This window comes from Sylvia atricapilla, chromosome 3 (assembly GCF_009819655.1).
Source record: "Sylvia atricapilla isolate bSylAtr1 chromosome 3, bSylAtr1.pri, whole genome shotgun sequence".
Taxonomy (NCBI): Eukaryota; Metazoa; Chordata; class Aves; order Passeriformes; family Sylviidae; genus Sylvia; species Sylvia atricapilla.
Window position 1 is genome coordinate 26,168,427 of NC_089142.1, and position 23,788 is coordinate 26,192,214.

General features: G+C 37.6%; 1 protein-coding gene across 1 annotated transcript in view; it reads right to left on the minus strand.

Moving 5' to 3' along the window:
- Positions 1-1,454: 1,454 nt before the first annotated feature.
- EYS (eyes shut homolog) overlaps positions 1,455-23,788 on the minus strand; it is a 718,715-nt gene continuing 696,381 nt past the window's right edge. The window contains exons 46-48 of the mRNA XM_066314978.1: positions 21,360-21,532; positions 11,141-11,302; positions 1,455-2,825 (exon numbers count right to left, since the gene is read on the minus strand). Coding sequence (XP_066171075.1) covers positions 1,627-2,825; positions 11,141-11,302; positions 21,360-21,532 — 1,534 coding nt within the window. The 3' untranslated portion in view covers positions 1,455-1,626. The remainder of the gene's footprint in view (positions 2,826-11,140; positions 11,303-21,359; positions 21,533-23,788) is intronic.

Sequence of the window (23,788 nt, forward strand, 5' to 3'; positions counted from 1 at the left end):
TGGGCTTCATGAGCTGCCTGTTGGGAAGAGTTGCAGAAGAGTTGCATCAGGCTGATCACTTTAGGGCTTGGATCAGCTGAAGAGGAGAGAATGAACCTCAAAGAGATGTTCACAGATGCTTAATAAAGCATTTTGGGGTAACTCCCATGCACTTTAGTTATCTTTTAAGTCACCCATAACTGACTTGACAGTGCTTTCATTGCTACACGCCAAGAATGGTGATATGGAACCAAATGTATGTCACCTGGTTTCAGGTCCTTGTGGCCTTTGCTCCATAGCGCACTCCATCCTCACTTCCCTCTCCGCCCCCAAATAGTTACTTGTTTCTGACAGGTACATGCTGAAGACTTGCATTCAGAGAATTTCCATGCAAGGAGGTGATAATTTATTACGTGCTCTTGAGCAATAGTAAAGTGAAAAAGGAAAAGATAGGAGTTAATCACTATTACTTTTATTTAATAATTTTACTTATATAGTAAGCCAGCAGTCAAATGAGAAGTGTAGATGCTATCATACTTTATTGGTGTAAGCACATTAAAATAGAATTTGAATTTTTTTATTGCTTCCTAAAGCAGAATATAACACAGCTTTATGAGAAGGAATTGATTTTTTTTTGTATTTATCTATGAACAGCTGTATTTACTTTTGGGATTATCAATTAATGAAAAATATATTTACAGAAATTTAGTTTACTGTGACCAAAACATCTGTTCTCTTAAAATTTTGACATGTCATTTAGGGGCATATAAGCCAGAAAGGGATAGGTAAAGTAGAACAGTTCTTGGACTTTTTAAGGTCTTAAGAATTAAAGTTACTAGTTGGCAGACTGCCACATTCCACTTATAAATCATTAAAACCAAAAGCTTTCATGTAGTCAGATAGGGGAGACCTCTGCTGGAGAAATCCAGGAGGCCTGTTTTCTCTCTTTAAAATATGTTTTTTTTCTCTTAAAATCATTCTTTACATGTAATATTTTAGCAGACTTAAGAGAGGCTTGAATTCTACCCTCTTACATACATTTTACCTGTATACATACAGGAGGGACAGAGACTCAGAAGGGAGGGAGAACAACTGCATTACCTAATTACACTCTTTATGGGCTTAACAAGTAATTATAACTGTTGCATTTTTTAAAATTCTCCTTGCAATAAATGTGCTTTTTGCCTCAAACATGCCTTTTCTTTCCCCACCAATTTCAGTTTTTAGATTTGACCTTAATATTATAAAAGAAACATTCTAATAAAATTCAAGAGTTGGAGAAACAGGTAACAGTTGTCTGTTCTCATAAAGCAACAAACAGCACTTGAATGATGGTTGGTTTTGTAAGCTAATCACTACCTCTTTGTTTACAAAACTATTTCCAGCACAATAAAGAAAAAAAAAACCCTGAAGACTTTCCCATTATTTTAAAGTAAATACTAAAGAGTATACATTAATAATTCTAGGAGGAAAAGGATTGATCATATTTTGTATGTATATGCTATTAATACTCCACAGAGATTTGTCCCTTATTACCTCTTAAGTGCTTTCCTATGTTGGTTGCTGAGTCATACACTGCCGACTAACACAATAAACAGGAGGAAAAGGAATTTTATCCTTTTTAAAAGTCTTGGACAGGTTTTTCAATTAATTCCCAGAATTTCCATCATGAATGTTGTATCCTTCTGCTTTCATTAGCTGAATCTTTTTAGAATCTTGGAAGAGCACAACATCTTTAATTTTACCAAAGAATTCATTCTGAAAAAGCCCTGTAGTGACTATATTGACTTTCCTGCCAATTTCAAATCCACCAAAGTAACAAATGCCATCATAGTTTAAAGCAGTGTATTTCCTTTGTGGGTCAATATCTTCAAAAAGGATTAGTTCCTCATCAAGATAAACCTTTATACAAGTTTGGTTTTGAACTACAGTAATGAAATGCCATCTTCCATCAGAACAGGTGAAGTATTTGCTATGCATTAGAGGAACAGAGATTCTTTCTCCAAGATTAATCACAACTTTTAAAGTTCCATTGGCAAGACCAATGGCAAGGAAGTCATTATCTTCATCTTCACTTTTCCCCATCCATGCTATTAAGCCTTCAGTTTGATTGGTAGTAAAATTTAAAGAAAGGCGGCTGTACTGGAGATCTCTTTTTCCATAAAAAGGATCTGTGTATTTAATGTAGGAGTTACCAACAAACTTTGCTATATAAAATTTGATTTTGTTATCACAGTACTTACCTGTCCAACCTAGTGTACATGCACAGGTATATGAAAGTGAAGAAGGCTGAGGAATACAGAGAGCGTGAGACCCACACATGTTTTGTGAACAGTAAATAGATTGTTCACACATGGTCCCTGTCCACTCTCTTGGGCAAGAACAAGAAAAGCCTGAGTTTTCAACTTGACATGTTCCATTATTTTTGCACACAGCATAACCACAGTCTGTTCCATCACAGTCACCAATGTTGGCTCCACCTTTGGAGTCAGTCACGGTAAGATTCAGTTCCCTGTTGTTAATAACAACTTCTCGAATACAACCAGTGAAACCTGTGGGTTCATTTTCTATTGCCATTGGATTAACAAGGTTTAAAGAAGATACCCCTCCAACAAAAAAATCTGTGTGTGTATCTAGTGCTTTCATTCCAGGACTAGCTTTTCGAGTAATGTTGATACCATCGAGGTCCAGGTAGCCTTCATTACCAACTCTTCCTGCACTGAGTGAGTGCCATGTATTTCCATTTGCATGGATCTTCTGAAGGGTCTGTAGGATGACTGTTCTGTCTCCAAGGTTGTAGCGTAACTGTGTAAATCCATTCACTAATGATATACATAGAAAGTCACCTGTAAAAAAGAGTATAAAATAATTGTAAGTCTTAGAGGGGGTGCATTGAAGAACAACATATTAATGATTCTGTTGCTTTCATGCCTGCATTTCCTTGTTACCATCATTTTCTCTAAATTACACAAAGGGAAATGTTCCCTGATGAGCTGTTCTTAGCCTTTTTTTTTTTTTTTTTTCATGATTGGAAACTGAGCTTGTGTTTGCCTCAAAGTAAAAAGCCCAACCTTCTGAAAAGCTCTGCCTTTGTGCAGAAACTAGATAACTGGTAGGAGAAAACAGATCACTTTGGCATCCAGGACATGTGAGTCAATGCTCCCATGGAAAAGAATAAAGTTTTGGCCAAGTTACAAGGCAGAAATACTCTCAACTTCAATATGTTGAATAAAGGCTTGATGGAGTTGTGTCTGCACCAGAAATACTCTGCTTTCCCTGAAGGCTCCTTTTCACAAGAATGTTTTGGGTTTAATAATCTGACAGCTGTAGGAACAGATACGCTTTTTATTGCATTGTTCTTCTAGAGGCCTTCATGAGAGGAAGTATTAGAAGTGAGTTCTTGTATTATCAGTGTTTCTAGCCTTATGGGCAATGTAAAAGGAGAGAGAATACCCTTCAAACTGTACTTGCAAGCATGAAGAACGAAAGCTGGGAAAAGTTAGGAAATGGGAGCTGGAGAAGTTTGTGAGAGTAGCAATAGAGCCTAATAGGGGAAGGTGACAGGGAAGCAAAAAAGGACAGCAGAAAAGTCTGTGAGTTAAAGTTATTATCTCAAATTTTGTGAGGTTTGCCTGTGCAATAAACTTCTATATCTTACTTCTGGAAATAATAGGCATCAGGTTGTTATCAATCAAACTGGTAAATATGTTTGTTAAATTTAAATGCAAACTTTCCTAATAGTTACCAGTTCAGTATCCTTGAAGATTCAACATAGGGTTTGAAGATTCAACAAGGGTGGGCCTGTTAGTAGAATGATGACGTTTTTGAGCATTTCTAATCCTTGAATTACATTGCCTGTAGTGAAATTGGCTTAATTTGCTGGAGGCTTGTGAAAGTTGCTAAAGTTATACCTCCCTATTCAAGAGATGTTCAGGTTGCCACTTGGGCAGGATGGAGAGGTTTCAGTTGCATTAGTGGCTATGGAGCACATTATGCCTCACCTCCCCTGCTTTAGATACCCGTGGAAATGACAAGAAAAAAACTCTTCCTTCTTTCAATGCTGGTGATGGCAGAGCACTTCGTTTTAGCTTGCTGCTTCCAGTTGTGATGATCTGGTTTACTTCCCTGTATTTAATGTTCCTTTTGAGGACCTTGCTTATTTCTTTTTTTCACAGAAAATTAGTATCATTTCCTTCACTTGTGATTTCTCATGCTTGTGATGTTGCTTTAAGTGTGCTTGATTTTCCAGTGCATAGGTGGAAGTCATTCATCTTGTTTTGTTTCAGCAATGTACATAACCTGCTTGTCTTTTATCAGGCCCTCAGTCCTGGGGTAAGAAAGGAGCATGAGGAAAAGTTTCTGAACTAGCACTTTGGCATCCTTTGATCCCCTCTTACCTGGAGACTTGCAGGCTTGCATAAGGACACAAGTACTCACTCATACTTCGCTGTGTAGGAAGGAAGAAACATCTGACCACGGTTGCTGTTGCATATGACCTGTAATCAAGACCTGGAGAAACTGGCAGTTCTCCAAGACTTCCTGGCCTGCAGGGGAGGGTTTTGGTGGCTTTGCACATTTGACAGTGATCTGTTTTGGAATCTTACTTAGTCTTATTGCAAGAACCAACCTGTGTTACTGAGTCTACTGTCTACAGTGTAAAGAGGTTATCAATGAATGCTCTGTTCTGACACAAATTTTAAGCCTCACTTCAAATTTGAGTAACTGCTTCTGCTACTTTTGAACAAAAAAAATTACACTTCCCAATTTCACCTCACCCTGAGGCTCTCAAGGTACTTCCTTACTCCTCTGGTTAGACCCTCTCTTTTCACAAGATGACTTGCCATTTTAGTTGTTGGCAAGAACAGCAGAGTGTTGAGATAAATTTTAGGATCTGAAAGTTGGTCCTAGGGTGCAGTCAGTATTTCTCCGTGAAGGTTATTATATCACAGGTTATACTAGGACACCTGGCTGAAAACATCTTAGGACTTGTCATGTATATTTCTGTGTGTTCACTGTCCAAGAAATTCTCTCTTAAAATGAAGACAAATGATGGGTTTGTCTTTGATCCTTTTCAGTTTAGCAAGCAGTAATGTTTTCAGCAAGGGATCTCCATCTGCCCTGTGTCTGAGGGCCAGATTGCACAGCTGGAGCCTGTGCAGGCTAATGTCATCATAGGAATTGTATCGGCAGTTTAAACAAATGGCATTCTTGCCACTGATTCTCTTTTCTCATCAGTCTCTATATAGGAGATCATGAAGCAGGGTGGTTTTTCACTATGTCAGTTTGATTGTTTCTCAGACCTCTCTCGTTTAAGATGTTGCCAGAGACCTTTCTGAGGAAGCTTACTTCTGTTAAGCATGAAGGAGATAACATCCTTAGTTTTTCCAGCACCAGCCTGTATAGCTGGTCCCTACTTTCTTGAAAATATGATCTATGCAGAGGACACACAGCTTTGCTTCTGGCTTTTTAGATTAGCATCTCGTCTAATATGGGCTATTCATCTCCATCAGTGGTGTCACAAAAAAAGCAGAGATACTGCTGAGACAGGCACTCACTTGTTTTGTTGTGCATGCAAGTCATTGCCCAACCTGTTGGATGCAAGGAACTCTAAGGCAATCCATGTCAGCAAGATTGAATCTTTAAAAGCAGGCTGTTGTAGCTTAGCTGGGCCTTGAAACTGCAGCCTGTCAAGACCCTGGGCATTGAACAGAATTATTAACATTTAGTTCTGTTCTGATGGACCTTCCTGCCCCTGTCATATTCCCTGTTTCAGTAAAACTGATTTTTTTATAGCCCAAATGCTAAAAGATTGTTATCTTCTCAAAGGAAGGGAATTTTGTAGCAGATACTGCCTTAAGGAAGGACCTGTTCTGGAGATAAAACAGGACTTCTCCCTGCAAATCCTAGTTCATGGTTTTTGCCAAGTGACTGAAGGTCAAAATTGCTCTGCCTGAGAGTGGATTGTCTCTATTCCATATTAGAAGCCAGAACTCTAAAGCAGGGGTGAATTTTTCTTCATAACTTTATTTTCATGGGCTTTTTTACGTGTACAAGCCTCACTTGCTCCCATATCAGATGTCAGAATTCCCAGAAGGCTTGTCAGCCCTGTGTCTTGAGCAGTCAGTTCCTAAAACCGGGAGATAATGAAAAGTCTCCTAAAAGTACATCCAACTGCTTCTGTGAGATCTGGATTATCTGTAATAGTATCTTCGCATATGACTTCTTATGATGAATTCTGATTGCATCACAAGATTTTTCAGCTTGCTACGACTATGAATTTGTATGTAAGTCTCTTCAACAGATTGGTTAGTCTTACTGTCAAATTTTGAATTCTTCCTTGTGGCCAAGGAAGGTGATGCACTGTGGCGTCCACCTGAGAGGAAACGTAACTGACCAACATGTGTCCTTCATGTGCCTCCTGAGCATTTCCAGTAGCCAGAATAAGGCCCAAGGCCAAGGAGAGAATACAGGGAAGAAAAGGAAGGGCTATAAAGGGGTAAAATGAGGGGATGAAGAACAGAAATAAGCCTTATTCCCACCCTCTGCAACTTCTGCTGTTAATTGCCAGCTGGGTAATATGTCGACATGGTTGAAACTGCCTGCCTTTAAATTTGTTAGCCTTGTCTTTGCCCTTGTCTGAATGTGTGCATGCTGTCAGATACCAGCTGTCTGACGGGGTAAAGGAGCTTGTTGCAGCTGTTGTGACTTGATCTTTACCTAGGGGTGACCATGGCCAGTGTGCACCTATGTGCATGCAAAGGAGCTACCTATGGATAGATACGCTTTCATGGATTATTATAATTTATTCTGCTCGATCTGTGGAGTTCCATGTCACAGCTCATGCAAGACTGAAAACTGATGTCAAGTCAAGCCTGTACATTTCTCAAACCATGTAAAAAATCAGTGTGCCCACAGGTAGAGTCCAGCTTCAGTTTGGAGCACCATCGCATAGCAGGAAGGGAGTAGCTGGGATCCAGAGAAACCTTGCAGATAGTGATGCCCATGTGTCTACAAGGGGTGGGCACTTGTCTATTTGTAGATTAGATTATTCAGCCTCACCTTTCCAAAGTGTGTTTCTTCGTTGTGAAGAAACTTACTGTGATTGGTCACCACTGTCATCCTGGCAGATTTTGGTAGCTGGAAGGAGCCAACTTCTTGAGCAGCCTCAATTTGCCAGACCTTTTTGGTTTGCTTGCCAGTGTCAAATTTGTAACAGTAACATTTCATATGCAGTAGATTTCAAGATAGTGGGGATATCTGTTCTGTCACATAGCTGACTGGCAGTTCTGCTTCCTACACTGCTGATTTAGTCCATACAAATGATTCCAAAAGCTAGTAACAAAGCAGAAGTTATGTCCCTGTCAGCTAAGGAAATATGGCTGCAAGGAGTAAAGACTTAACCACTCAAGTTCTTATTTTAAATGTGAGTGGATGATCAGTTTCTTTCTGACTAGGAAAATAATAGTCCTGTCTTTTAGGTATATAGAAGTTCTGAATATTTCCAGAAGATTTTATTCCAGTTCCATGATTCAGTTTTCATCATAAGCAATGTTTTATAAAGTCGTGCAGACATCAGGCACTTATACAGGCATTCTCTTATTCTGATGTTACAGATTTATAAACTGAAATGCCTTAAATATCAGGAGTTTAAGTTTTTATGTTTTTCAGACAAGGTAAGTAACAATCTGGCTAAAGAGGGGCAGAGAACTGCTGTTGCAAATGTTGAGTGTTAAATTTAGCATGAGTCACCCCATTCTGTTTATTGACCTGACTTCATTCTTAGCATGACTGTTCGTTCTCATCTCTTTGGGGAGCAAACCTTTCCATCACCCTGGCCTGAACTCTGGAATAATGCAGGCAGTCTATGGCATGTTCCATTTCTGATAACAAATCTAAACTTTCAGTAATGCTATGATTGAACAAAAAAGCAAGGCTCCTTTTAAACTGTCTTTTACCTAGAGTGCCAAGGCCTCCAAGTATATGGAGTGGTTGCTGTGTAAATGGACTGAATTATATACATTGTTAAAGCACTTGGTGGGCATCCAGCAAGCCCTGAATTAAAGGGTGTTTAATCATTAGGAGTCTCACGCCTTCATTGGTAAAAATAGGATGTACTGCCCTTGAGAAAATGTGAAGTTGAGCTGGCTTTCTACAATGTGCTGGACTCCACGTGAGTTCCACAGTGTTTGCAGAGACCTTGCCCAGAAGCAGTGCATGGAGCAAATAGTCAAAGATGGGAAGAAAGCCCCCTTGTCATTCTATCTTCAAGTTTCTGAAGTCAACTCACATGTTGGGTTGGGTTTTATCCCCATCTTATTATTAATATTGCTAGCTACATAAATGTTGTAAATCTTTGGAAATTATTTTCTTAGGGCCTGCAGAAATCAGTAGTACCATACCTAAACTCATGATGCACATTCAGAAATCATTGACAAAGCAACTAAATGGATGACTGGCAATTACAGGAAATTAGGCTAATTGATTCACAGGATGTTTTCCATTTTATGCCAGTCTGTGAGGTGTTTAAGTGTGTGCACTGGAGAAGGAGCTAGAGGAGTAGAAGCTGGTACCAGCAGATCAATTTCAAAGTAAGGAGACTTGCTCTTTCTAAAAGTTTTTGTCATGTTCTTTGGAAATAACCAAGCTGGAAGAAAAAGTTTCAACAGAAGTCTCATGTTTTTTTCTTCACCTACTAAAGATGTGATCTTATTTTTAATGATGGAAGGATTATTTTGTGGGACATGTCCCTGAAGGAAAAGTCCCAGTGTAGTGTTTGTGTGGGTGACAAACCAAGCTGATATATAACTGTGCTACTCAGTATCATTGCTGAATTAGCTGCATAGTCAGCTCATTTCTTTTAAGAAACCAGCATTGCCTAGTGAGGAAAAAAAACCCAACTAATTATTTCTTATTAAAAGGGATTTTTAGAAACAAAATCCTGTGATTTCAGCAATTAATTTATTAAATCTTACATAACTGTCTAGAAGAAGCAGCTTGATTTGAAGTGCTTTCTAAACTAATCCTCAGCAGAAAGCTCTATCTCATCTGCTGGCTGCTAAGAATACTTCTAAGTCTTAAATCAATCTAATTCTGGCCTGGATTTGACAGGATTATATGAAGACAAAAATAAAAAGCCAGGCGATTAGCTTTTCCTGAATCTTTCAAAACTTGAGGACAGTGAAAGTGGAAGTAAGAAATTTGTAAATAAATCCCTCTATATAAGAGGAATTTTATTTTGAAATGGAATTGCTATGATTCTAGAAAGTGATTGAAAGAAAATGTTCTTTTCTGTGCAAAGTAAACACTCAGGAATGGCAAGAGAATGAGGCCATGCTCAGACTACACCACTCCTGGCCCAAGTTAAACATACTTATATTTCTCTTTGATGCTTCCCAAGAGGTATTTAATTTCATTATATGCTAGCTTCCATGACCTCTGACTATTCTTTTTGAGAGAGATCCTTTTTTTCTTCTATTTTTCATGGCCCATGTAATGCTTTAGTTTATGTAGGAGAGAACAATTCACCAAGAATCTCAGAATTTGGCCTGTAAGTGATAGAACTATAAAAGATTCATTATAGAAGACAGAGCTCTTTGCTAATACATGTATTTTTATTACAGATGCTCCATATATTTTTCTTTGAAGCTTCTTCTCTGTATGTAGTTGCAATTAGAATAGGGCAAACAGGAGGTATCAGCAGTGTATGATGCATTATGGACCTGTTAAAACATCTGTGTACACAGTAAGGTGCTGGTACATTTGGCATATTTGTGTTTATATGAATTTGTGGCTGAATATGTTCATTTAAATATCTTAGAGCTTTAGACTTTGAACAAAGGAATGAAAAAACACATGATCAGTAATTTTGTTGTTCATATGAAGCATCATTTTTGCATAACCTACTGCTCAATACAAGTGAAAAATCTGCTCTAAGATGATGTTATGGATGACACATAATGCTTCTGTTGAAAATCTGCAATCACCATTTAAATGCAATTGAGTATCTTAATAATTACAAAAAATATACACCCTAAGGACTAAATTTTAGAATGTACTTACACTATCAAACTATGTTTTCTTGATATGAAGTTTTGGAGTGTTAACTTACTAAAGTTTAAATACTTCTATTAATATTTTATTTAGATTTGTCACTCTGCATATCTGGGAAATGCAGAACTTGCATGTTTTACATGCTGCACCAGCACACTTTTCAACATATAATAAAAAGCTATCCTTCTGAGAAGTCTCATTCACTCTGTTCACTTTCACTTAACATGTTTGATCAGTTTTTATATTGCTTTGGTTTTGGTCATTTAAAACACTTGGCCACCTCCCCAAAGTAAGAATATTAGTGTAAAGTCTAAAAACCTGACTGTAGTTACTTTCAGGGGGAAATGCTTTCCTGAATCATTAAATAAGTTCATTAAGTACTGGGTGGCTTTGGACTATCTAAAACTTTGGTTTTGCAGGTTTTTTTTTTTTTTCTTATGAACTTGATTATTCACAGTTCAATTGTACAATACAGTTCTGGTATCCCCAGAATAAGAAGGACATGGAATTATTTGAGCTAGTCCAGAGGAAGACCATAATGTTGATAACAGGACTGGAGAACCACCCCTACAAAGACAGGCTGAGAACGTTGAGGCTGTTCAGCCTGGAGAAGAGAAGGTTGTGTGGGGACCTTACAGCAACCTTCCAGTATCTGAGGGGGCTACAAGGAAGCCGGAGAGGACCTTTGTCAGGAACTACAGCACAGTGAGTAATGAGTACAAACTGGAAGAGAGGAAATTTAGGGTAGATGTTAGGAAGAAGACATATTTTACTGCGAGGGTGGTTAGACAGCAAACACTGGAACAGGTTGCCCAGGGAGGTCTTTGATGCCCCATGTCTGGTAGTGTTCAAGGCCAGGTTGGATAAAGCCTTGAGCAACCTGGTCTAGTGGAAAGTGTCCTTGCCCATGGCAGGGGACTTGGGACTAGGTGATGTTTAAGGTCCCTTCCAATCCCCTAATATTCTATGATCTGGGATAAAACCCATGGTGGATAAGCCACCATGGGCAATGAGTTACAGAGGCTGAATGCCTGAATCACCCCAATGAACTCCCTTTCTTTTTCAGAAAAGTACCTGGCTGTATGATAGCAGCAAGCTGGAATCCCCTTACCTGACTGAATACCCAAATGCTGAGCAGTGTAGAACAGGATACCATCTGGAGAGAGAGGCTGGAACTGCAGTTTAATATGGGTCTTATGCCGGATATAAAAGGGTGCAAATGACATCCATGATGATTCATTATTTCTGAAGGATGCATCACTAATGGAAATATCTGAAAAATACAAGAGGAAATGTCTTCTGAGAGATATTTTTAGAGGACTGCATTATTATGGAACCAGTTATTTTGTATAGTATTTAAATACTGCACATAATACTTCCAATTCTTCCCTTTTCAGAGAATAAAAATAACCTAGATACAAAATAAAACTTAGATAATAGCAAATCAATGCCATTGTCTTCTGGGTGCCTTATTTTCCTCAACAATCAAGGCTGGAGTTCTAATGCAAAATAATTGTGATCTTGTTAGCATTCATTTTCAAATACATATAGGTGTAAATTCCACATTGTTTAAAAATTGAAATGCAAAATACTGTTGCAGGAGTCAAAGTAAACATTTATTTTCTCACCATACAGATCATAATCCTAGTGGAGGATTTGTAATGAGCTGCTTTTTGTGTCGCAAGAATGTACTTTTTAAGTGGGAAGTGTTCATTAATTGTTGCTGAAATTTGTTTTTAGGATAATCATATTGAGATGTTCTGTAATTCAAATCATCCTATCTTATAGTGGAGGAGAACACTCACAAAGTTACAGTTAGAATACAATGTACACTTTTGAGCTATACACAACTTAATCATTCTGTTTTATCTTTTTTCTCAATGCTGATTGTTCATTCACCACTTAAAATATCAGGCTGGTTGAACTGTCTTCAGTCAGCTGATAAATTATTATACCTTTCTGTAATGTTAGTGTGACTTGAAACAATTTCCAATTTTCCCCACTGTAACAACATTGCATATTTGAGATATAATTATCATAGAATCAAAGAATGACAGAATGGGTTGGCCTGGAAGGGTCCTTAAAGATCATCCAAGTCCAACTCCTCTGCTATGGCCAGGGACATCTTCCCCTAGATCAGCTTGCTCAGGGCTCCATGCAGCCTGATCTTGGGCACTGTCAGGGATGGGGCATGTACAACTTCTCTGGGCAACTGTTCCAGTATCTCACCAGTCTCAAAGATTTTTTTCCTAATATCTAATCTCAACCTACTCTCTTTCAGTTTGAAGCCATTCCTCCTGGTCATGTAACTACATGATCTTGTAAGTAATCTCTCTAATCCTGTTAGTTATTAGCTAATTCATGATCATGTAGTTATTAGTTTACTGTATTTGTGCATTCTCTGGAATAAATCAAGCTACTTAGATGTGCAGGGTGTAATTAGACCTGTGTGTGACAAACCGTTTTTACTATTTAAACAGCAGTATTAAATGCCTGAGTTGTATGTGTTCCCTTCTCACTTCTGCATTTCCCAGCTGAAGCTGTGCTGTTTCTGTTCTAAGAGACCAACATCTTTCCTCATTTTGGTGCTCCTAATTTCATTGTTTTATAGTAACTTGCTCTCAGTCAAATATACCTACAGGACCTTGAAGTGCATTCTTTTGTGATACCTTTTGCTATCTTTCCACACTCAAGTTTTCTGCACATCATCTGCTGGGGAACCCACTCACCACCGAGCTGCACCTTATACTGGCTATCACAGATGAGTCTCACTTACTAGGCTGGAGTACAGCCAGCATGCTGCAAGCTCTTGTGATTTGTCTGTTTGTCACAGCACCGCCCTGAGAACAGGGCTCAAGGTGTCCCTGGTGGACAGTGTCCAGCAGGCAGATGCATCACTATAGAGGATCCAGATCTCTCACTTGTTATCAGTGTAACTTGACCTGAAGATACCTCTTGAATGGCCAGTAACTGCACAGTTGACCTTTTTATTAATTCCCCCTGGTAGGTTACAGATAATATTTCTGAGGACGGTACTTGGGATTGTTGGCACAAAATCTCAGTAAGTCTAAAAGTAAGTTTTAATCACTGAAGTATCAAATATAATGGATTTATTAAATACTTGAATGATCAGAATCAGGCTTTTGATGAGCTGTTGTTGAATGTATTCATATATTCTCCAATCACTCCCATTCTAAGTATCATAATAGGTGTTATGCATCCTATTAAGGCTAGGCAGTGTCTGTAGTGATATATTACATAATGTCAAAAGTATGAAGTTCCTTACATCTATACTTAAAAGTTCACACAAATAAAAGAATAGCAATTACCCTGGATGATAAATAGTAATAAAACTTGCTAAATAGATTTGGTGCTATACTCCACTAAAACTTATAGACACTATCAGGTACAAAAGACAGAGTACTGCTTATTATTCCATATGGATTTTTATTTCAGTAGGTAAGACAAGGCTCTCCATTAAGAGTTAAAGATACAATCCCTATACTGTAATCTTCCTATTTAAAAAAAAAATCAGTAATAATAATTCATTTTGTACATAGAAATTTTTTCTTCATGCATCATTTGTAATTCAGTCTCCTCTTAGCAGATTTTTGCACAGTGAGACTTGCATGTGGAGGAACTGTGCCACAGTGGTCAATCTGACATGAAAATATGCTGCTGCTTAAAAGGTTACCTTAGGCAAAGTGTATTATGAGTTATCTGAAAGTCTCTATGGCAGATTCAGTTCCACTTTATCAGTGTAGTTAATTCTTTGCTGCTTATGGAGGAAGCCTGGACAATGACTAGTGTGAGAGCAAAATCAGCAGGATTGAAATGCTACATTTCTTGTCATTGGGAGGGAAATGAAAGGAAGATTGCTGTGATAAAAAGCCTTGAAGCAAAGACAGAGAACAAAGATAAAGGTGATTTTATAGTATCACTCAGAGAAAGAGTTAAGTCCATGGTTTCATGTTACAGATAGAGTATTAAAAAATAAGACCCACAGCTTCAGCAACAGATGTCAGAATTCTTTACTAAGGAGGTATTATCCTGATTTATAGATATCAAATACAATACTCTATTTAATATACTTCATTCTGGAACTTCTAAGATGCAAATATTTCATTTTCATTATCTTCAAAAAGTAGGCTTATTCCCCATAAATGTATCTTAAAGTGTCAGAAAATAAAATGTTCTGCCACAATGCAGCAGGAGTAACTATAGGAAGTATTAGAATGACTTAAAATTTTCTTGCAGATGGCCTGTAGATCCTGTAAGTACTGATTACATCCATGGAAAAAATCTGATTTGACAGGTGTGTGGAACCCATATGTGTAGCCATATCCCAAAACAGAACGCATTCACTCTACCAAAGTGCACAGAGATGAGCAGCATGAAATTTCATCTTTGCAAAATTCCATCTATAGACAGACAAATTTTTAAGGTGAAGAATATGATAATTTAAGCTTTTCAATTTTCTTTTATGGCAGGCATATACAAAACTAACACATCAGAGGCTGAAGTACTCTAATGTTGTTTTCTTGGCAGCAAACTTTATTTTTCATCTAAGATAAGAAAATAAGAAGTTCAGCTAAACTTGCACAAGACAACACCTGTGCTACATATTCTTACTCCTGAGAAACTCTGTGCTAAAGCAAATGAGGTAAATGGATGCCTTTGCTGATCCTACAAGCTATATTGGTAGGACCTTTGCTGTCTAACTACTGCAATAATAACAGAACACTTAGAACCGTGGGATGCATTGTAACTACAACAGACATTTAAACAAATACTTCTATTCTGTGCCTGATTAATGGCTCGTTTTCTAAGCTGAATTCTAGTTTATGATGATGTTACAGTGAATCACAGCATGGTTGGAAGGGACCACAGTGGATCACCTGGTCCAACCTCCCTGCTCAGGCAGGTTCATCCCAGAGCCCATGACACTGGATTGTGTCCTGACAGTTCTTGAATATCTCCAGTGATGGAGACTCTGCAGCCTCTCTGGGCAATCTGTTCCAGCTTCCAACAAGAAAGAGAAAGGAAATGTGAGTCACTGCTCAAAGGAATGAGGACCTAATAACGAAAGACATAGAAAAAGCCATGTCTGGCTCATTTTTTTCACTTGGTAGAGCCTGATCAAGCCTCCCCACACCTAAAAGCTGAGCTAGGGCAAGTGACACATCAGTTCCACAGTGATGAGGCAGCTGTTAAGGTCCAGCCTGCAAATCAGTCTGTGAGTCAGGGTCCAATATCAAGTGGATCTTGATGCTGCTACACTGTAGTTCAGCACAGGACCATGGGGTATTTAAAGCTGCTCCTGAAGCAATGCAGGAGAAAACTCCTGCTGGGGCTCCTCAGCAAAGCTGTCTTTGAGACCAGACACCAGCTCCATCCCTATGGACTGAGAAATGTTCTCAAAGCTTTAAACTCATAATAAGAACTGATATATTTAACTCACATTTAGTCACTTAAATCTAGGTGCTTTGCCTTTAAAAACAGTTCTCACAATTAACTACCTACCTACTTACCTAACTAATTAACTCTGAACACCGTCACAAAGTAAGGTGGCAAGCACGTTTCCAGCATACCATTCATGCTCATAGAGAAAGTCTAAGTAATTTCAGAGTCATCCTGCTAAGTGCCAGTTAGCTGGCTGGATCTTGTTCTTACTCAGCTGGGTCACTGGAGGGAATGGTAAGTAGATCATTGAATATTTATTGGGACATCACATCCCATGATGACATGGCTGACTTGGTGTGGAGGGTATTACCATCTTCATTTTATCATACATGTCTTCCACTTGGGTTTATATATGAAGTATTTGAGTAGGTAACTCATTTTATTCTTCTGGGCATTTAAAATTACATAGATAAATATTAGAAATGCATGTTCCCTTGTGCCTGCCATGAATATTAAGTTTAGTAGACTCTTAATGATAAACTTTAAAGCTTAGATTGCTTTTCAGGTAAAATTTAGACAACACATTTTATCCTTCTGCAATATGCATGCTGTGGCTACTTTTTAAAGATTTTCTCCTGTTGCCACAAGTTTTCAAAAAATGTCACTGGAAATCAGATTGATGGGAGTAGCGTTGCTTAAATGACTAAAAGACAATAGGGAAAATAGTCACTATGCCTTAATAAAAAATTGTCCTTGTGGTTAAACATGGAAACAAATGTTTCCAAATGATAACTATTAAAAAGACTGTGCAAGTCTAACTGCATTGTCAGGTGAACCCAATATATGTATACATGTATGTGTGCTTGACTGAAAATGTAAGGTGTCTTGTCATGTAAAGAGCTAAGTTGTACTGTGAATTAATTTATCTTACAATATCAGTCAAAATATGTCAAGTAACATTCTATACTATGTAGAAAGTAAAAAATATTTGCAATAAAAATTATTTCAAAGTCAAGGGGTTTTATTTCTGTCAGTTTGTCAGGTATTTTCAAAAACTTGCTATATATTTATACCAGAATAATGGAATTTGACATTAAAATGATATCTAGGAATTTGACTTGAGCTGAATAAACATGGCCCAAGGAAGTAACTCGCCCTGTGTTCATCAAGGAAATGGCTTTATTGTTTGACAAATATCTCATTAAACCTAGGATGGAACCATGAAGGCTCTTTCCATTTTCTTTCAGTTCTTCAAGAGTTGTACATTGACAGGCAGTATTCGTAGCTGTGGAATTCAGAGACTAATATACAGTTAAAGAAATCTAGTTATTAACTTGTTTCTTTGTGAAAAAGGCAGTCGCATTCTGTTGTAATGCCTTGAAGTCAAGAAAAACTATCATAATAGATTTTTTGAACATTTGTGGCACAAACTATTCCTGCTAAAGAAAACTGCTGAATAATATAAAATTTTAAAATTTAAAATAGAAATACTGTGATAAAAACTCTGTTTATTTTCACCAGTGGCAAGTGTTCTCCAATAGTGCCATCTATGGAATCTTTCAAATATTACATTGCTGGCCCCTTAAATGAGAACATTATCAGTCTCTGTTATCTCACAATTAACAAATCTGAAATTATAGGTCTTCTTCACTCCTCTACAAAATTATGTGGGAAATAAATATGCTCAGTACCTATAGAAACTCTGTCTTATGTGTAAATATATCTCAGTGTGTAATGAAATGTAAGAGGAACTACATTGACTTAAATTTTTTTTTTTCAAATTTTTCATAGCCTTTGGTGATACTGTTTATGACAAGATTGGAGACTTTATTCTATCCATTAAGATAAATGGCAAGAAAAAAAAAAAGGAAAAAGGCAAGTCATAAATATTTAGATGCTAAAAGAGTGCTTCAGGGAGATGTTATATATACTTGCTGTGTTAATTTTTTCTCTGAACCTCCACTGTTGGCCACTGCTGGAGACAGGATTACTGGTCTCACATAGGTACACAGTTCTTATGAGAGGAATAAGATGCTAAGATAGAATTTAATAAAAATTAGACTATAATTGCAGACTGTAATTATGAATAATGTCTAATTTTAATGTTCATATGCCTTAATAATTACTATTTATGAAAAAAGATATTGTGTTTACATATGTCAAAATGTGCTGTATAATCAAACTACCTGCTGCAAAAAGTGTTTTACACTGTTCCTTCTTTCTCAGCAAGAATCATCCTTGACATTTGATCTTGGCCACTGTTTCTCACAGTAATAATCACAGTGAAACCAACAGGTCTACTGTGTACTTGCAGGGGAACTGAAAAAAGCAGGTCCTTAGAGACTTCTCCCTCATCTGAAACCCTTTGAGGGATCCAATTACCAAAGTATTCATTGGCACAAATAGAATAAGATGGAATTTGGTGTGCAAAGCCATGCAGGAGACTCCCCAGACAAATTACTGGAAACTCTTGTTGATTTTGAATACAATGTGTTATTGAAACAACTAAATTATTATGCTGCTGCAGGCTGAAGCTTCACTTCCTTATCAGAAGGAAAGTTGGAATTGTCTGGTGCTTCAGTTGCAAACTTTAAGTGAAATGACCAAAAGATTTTATTAACATCGTGTTTTGATGTCATGGAAACATAACTCCTTTTAAAAAACCCTAGATAAATTACTTCCCCATATTCCTAATGCTTGTGGTTATGGGAGTGCTAACTATGAATTAATGCTGGGCCTGATCATGGCAATGTTTGGTTGTCATTTATGCACCTCAGAAGCTGTGCTGGCTTTGCTGTGTTACTGTCACAGCTGTGACCTTTTCAAACCAGTGGAACAGCATGATTTGCTTCATGTGTCACAGTCTTGGAAGTGGTTTGAGCCCAAAGGGCAATGTTAACACCAAGTATAAAAGACTCCTCCATAAATCTTCCATTTCCTTCCCATTTCATTACAAACGCTTTTGTTTCTGGAAGTATAAATTAATAATATTTTTGTTTGTTTATATCAGTGTTACCTTTAGAAACCTAACACTCTTGTTTTATGAGTGTTAATGGGTTTGGACAACACAGAGCACCCAAGAAGTGGAGTTTTAAGTTCTTGAACAAGTGTATTACTCTGCCTTGCATGACAAGGCTTTATTTCTTAGGCCCATTCTGATCTAAATTACAGCCCTGTCCTTCTTTCCTAGTGCTCATTATGGATTCTTGCCTTCCCAAAACTGGTCTTAAATTTCACAGGCATCTTCCTATTTGTCAGTGACCAGGATGCTGCCTACCTGCTGATCCTCTTGATCTTTCTCTGAGAAAAGCAAGTCCTGGTAGTTTCTTTGTCAGGTTGAAATATACAATGAAATATTTTCTCTCTACATTTCAGACCACAAAATATCACTGCACTACTCCCTGAATATGAATTAGTTGTGCACAGCCTATGGGAAAGGCAAAGTAATTGAAACTGCTACCTTCTCTTTGTTGAGTGGGTTGATTTCTTCTATTTCCTTTGAAACATGAAATAACACACATCTTTCTGCAACCTCCTGAGAATATTGCTCAATTTACATATTGGCAATGATCATTGTGAGTTAATTGAGTTAGTCCTGTGAGTCTCAGGCCATAAGTGCTCTTAAAACTATGTTCTTTAACTGATCTTTCTCTCCCTGAGTTTAATCTTGTTCTAACTTAATTTTCCAACCACAGAACACTTGCTAGTGGAGCTCCGACATCTAAAGTTTATCCATAATGTACCCTATCTCTGTGCTGACAGTCATTGCATCCTTGGTGGCTTGAGCTGATGATCTAAGCAGGACCATCACAGTTAAGAACAGCATCATCCTCATCTGCTCATCTGCTTTCATCTCTCATGTACATAGTTAATAATGAACCTCAAACATTTTTAGTCTTTGCCAAACAAGTTAGTGCTTGTTTATTGGTGGCATGCCTGGCATATGCCTGAGTACCCTTAATAATTGTGTTCAGAATACTCTTGTTTATTATTGTAGTTCTACCCCTATTGCTTCATCTTTTCTCTTCACCTGACCTCTTCCTGTGCAATCCTTACTCTTGTACAGTCATTACTGGTTGCTAATATATGGTAAACCCTTGTTTGTTCTTACCCTTTGTTATTCTAATATATGGTAAACCCTTGTTTGTTCTTACCCTTTGTTATTCTACTCTGCACTTTTTTTGCCTCATAAATCTCTTCTGTCTTCTCATTTTTTTTCCTTCTTTCTGGTACATTCATTAGTCCTCATCCTTTAATTACCCTTTGTTTTCTCCCAGTCCCTTGAGCTGTTCATTGCTCTCTGTCTCTTTTTCTTTTGGCTCCAATAACCACCATTAATCCAGAGATGAGATATTCAATCTTGATAAGCAGCTGGTTTTTTAGCAATTTGCCATCCACTAAAAGTGCAAACTGCTCTTTGAAAAATCTCATGATAATTCATTATTCTGCCATAGAGTAAGGTGAAATACAGGGCACAGAGTTTGGTCAGGATCCATAGTATCTATTCATAAAAGGAAAGCTTTTAAATAAAACAGAAAGGAACCCTCTAATGTGTTTACCAGGTGAAGAATTACTACAAAAAAGACAATCTGTAAGAAGTAAATTTTTCTCTTGCTCCAGTATAAGTTTTGTACTGATAATGTGGCCATCATAAGAAGACCCAAATGTATTCTGGAACCAGAACACAGGAGTGTTTACCTGATTAATTACCTGCTTTGTGTATAGCACATGTCCTGATGATCAATATCCTGAATCCAGATGGCATTACTTTTGAAAACCTCACTTGAAATGAGAATTCAAAATTGAAAAGTTCATATAACGAGCCTTGAACAGCTGTTGCAGCAGAGGCAATAAAGCAAGCACATTCTTACATGGAATAAAGAATTCAACACTAACTTTCCAGAAGCTATATTTTTTTTCATTTGAGCCTACCAATTCCACATGTAATGGGATTTAAAAACTATTCATCTATAGGGTGAGGACTGCAAATCAGGTCAAATGTAGTTCAGCTTGTCAGTTTTGTACATCAAACTCACACAGCAAAGGAGTCTGGACCTTGTCAGGCAGTTTGGAAAGGCAGCTATTTAACAGTAACTGGAGTTCTCCAAAAGTTGTACAGAAAGCTTCTCAAAACAAAACATAACCTTGTACAAAATTAACATGAATCTAAGGGCTGTAGAAGGTGTGGACTGTACAACACCTCCTTACAAACAGAGGCACTTTGGGCACTTGCAGAAAAAGTCCCTGATCTTGTAGCACCTGTGTATCCACATTGTTGAATATTCAGTTGCACAGTCTCTCCGAGAAGAAAACAAATAAAGGATTCCTGTACACGAGGGTAGGAAATGCAAAACCTGCAAACTGAGGACATACTTTGAGGGTGACATGCTGAAAGAAAGCCAGGGAGAATATTCACTTGCAGATTTTTACAGTGATGTTTGCATATTTTGCCATCATTATCAGTGCATCCCTACCCAATAGGTTGTGAAGTCAACAGGAACCTCTCCATTAGCATCAGTAGAAATTGGATAAAATCCCAGATGTTTCCCTCTTCTGTACCACTACTGTGATCTCAAGTGTATTTCCCATCATACTTCATTACAGAGAGCTTGGGAATTGAACTAAGCACTGTAACATTGCTCCACAATGCTTCCTGTCCCCTTGGTGTCTGACAAATCATGCTTTTGAATTTGGTTGAATGATTTGAAAAAATGGAAGGAAAAAATGACATTAAAAATAAGCAGAGTAAGGAAACAATATCTTACGATTCATTGCTTCAAATTACTTTTTCCAGTAGAAAGGAGCATCACTTTCTTAAATCTATTTTGTACTTTGTGTCTCTATGTCACATTTAATTGATATATTGCAAAATGCTGTGCTTTTACATCACATGACTGTGTGTACAATGTACTGTGCATTTGACATACCTTGTTCACAGTAGGTACCAGTTGTTCCAAGAGGACAGTGACACGTGTAGCCATTAGGCAGAGGCACACAGGTACTGCCTTGCTGGCACTGATGTGGAGGGTCATGCTCAGGTTCACACACTGACACGGTTTCTGTGCAAAATGCACCTTTCCATCCAGTGAGGCAGTCACAGCTATGGAGGGTAAGTGAAAGGAAAGAGTGCAACAGTATTATCAAGAGAAATCAACATGTCAGTAGCAATCTGATCAAGATTTTCGAGTTTGGATATCTATATTTAATAACCTGAGCCAAAATGGTTAACAGAAAGGGAAGTAACCAAGTTCCTCATTTAACTTTTTGGTATGTTCATTTTATTACAAGAGAAAAATGTACATAATAGTAAATATTTTATTTTGAATATTAACACTACAATATTAGCATCTCTTAAAAAAAAAAAAAAAAAAAGCTTCTAGCTTTTGTATGTTTGTTTTGCTCTACAAATAACTCCAAAAGGCCCTGGTTTCATAAATTAGGGGGAGTTAAAGTAGGCATTAAATGGGAACAGTTAGCAGCAAGAAACAGTCATAAAAATAAAACCAGCATAAGGACATTGCTAACAGTTACAAATTTTAGCTACTAACAGGAGTTTGTCAGCAACTGCCTTTCACTTAGTCACTGTTAATTTTCTAAATTCTTATAACTGGCATATCATTTTTAGGTTTGTTGAAGCATTTAACAAAAAAGAAGATAGTGGATATGGCCATGAAAGAGGTGGCAATCTGGATTTCATACATCTATGATTGTACATCTATACCAAAAGTGAATTTTCTAAACTGACTGAATCATTGAACTTGTTATTGTCTGCTACACTTCATGCCTTTCTTTCATCCAGGCTGGGGAACAAACCCAAAAAAGTCACACTAACCTATAAGTTTAAAATTAGTATGAATTCTATAGAAATTGTTAAATATAAAATACACTTGGCATTGATGTTTAAAATGCCTTCCTTGCTAACAAGTTAAATTTAAATATATTAGACCTATTTGTATTCTAGCATTTTGTATCATTTTATGATTAAAAAATTATTCCCCTGAATAAAAACGCTTATGGATTTTTTCCCTGGAAGTTTCCTCTCTCAAGGCTAAGAATGAAAACTCATATATTTTGACTGAGTTTTGATTGGTCATGTTTGGTTTTTTTTTTTTTTTTTTTTTTCTGTGCAAACTCTTGAATTTTTCTTTGCACTGACTGAGCTGCATATCCTCTATTAATCAGCCCACTGTTTCTGCATAAAACATAATGAGGAGCCTGTGAAACTACTGTTTCACCAAACCTTCAGATCAGACAACATGTAAACAAAGCACAGCCAACAAATTCTTCAGAGTGATAAATAGCCATTTGGAATGAAGGGGAAAAGAGGACAGGACCTTGCAAAAGCAAAAGCACCTCAATTCATCAAAGTCAGCATCAGAATGCTTTCTGTCTCAGCTATAAATGTTATGCTTTGATGCATGAAAGCTACTGAGAAGGGGAAGTGATTTAACTCCCTGAGTGCAAACAGGAGTGCCCCTTCCTTGTGCTGTGAGGGAGGCTGCTGCTGCTGCTCTTGGGCATTGTACATGAGGGTTCTCCTTTCCCTGGCTTGTGTCTCCGTATGTCTGTTTAAATTTCTTTTAATTTTTGTCTTCTATGACCTAACAGAAGTCAGGTTTTTAAATTAATTGAAAATTATTTGCACAGAGCTGAACATTTGCTGGCTTGCAGTGGCAATTGTCTATCGACCAATAAAGCCTATTTAACATGCCTAAGCAAGTTGGACTGGTCTTGAGAAATTTAGATCTAAAATTTCCTAATCTCTACAGAGATGAAGGAAGAGGCAGTGTTTCAAATATTTTCCACGCCATGCTGGTCTAGTTTTCTCTATGTCTTCCTGATTTCGGTTTCTTGTTTTTCCAGACCAGGAGAGCTCAATAGCTTGTCCTAGTGACTTGATTCTCAGGGATTGAAAGACACATTTAGAATCACAAAATACCTCAGGTTGGAAGAGACTCATAGGAATCTTTGAGTCCAACTCCCTGCTCCTTGCAGAACTACCTAAAAGTAAATTGTATGATTGTGTTTCTTTAGGTATAAGGGGTGAGATTCATTCTGAGATCAAGACAACTAATTTTATGTTACATCAGGTGCCCAGTTGGTTTCCAGTTGCCCTAGAGGTGTATGAGAGAGGGAGCTGTTGGCTAGGGAGAAAAGTTTCTGATAGACACCTGACAGAATGCTCATGTTTAGGCAATGGGATCCTCTGCCTGAGCTCATCTACTAATCAATCAGTGGTGATCCAGTGGAAGCAGTCACGGGAACTGGAGCACTATCCATCCCACAAACCAACACATGTGTGACCCTAAGGATAAAGTCCTGCATCCAGTTCCCTCAACACAGACTAATGATATTA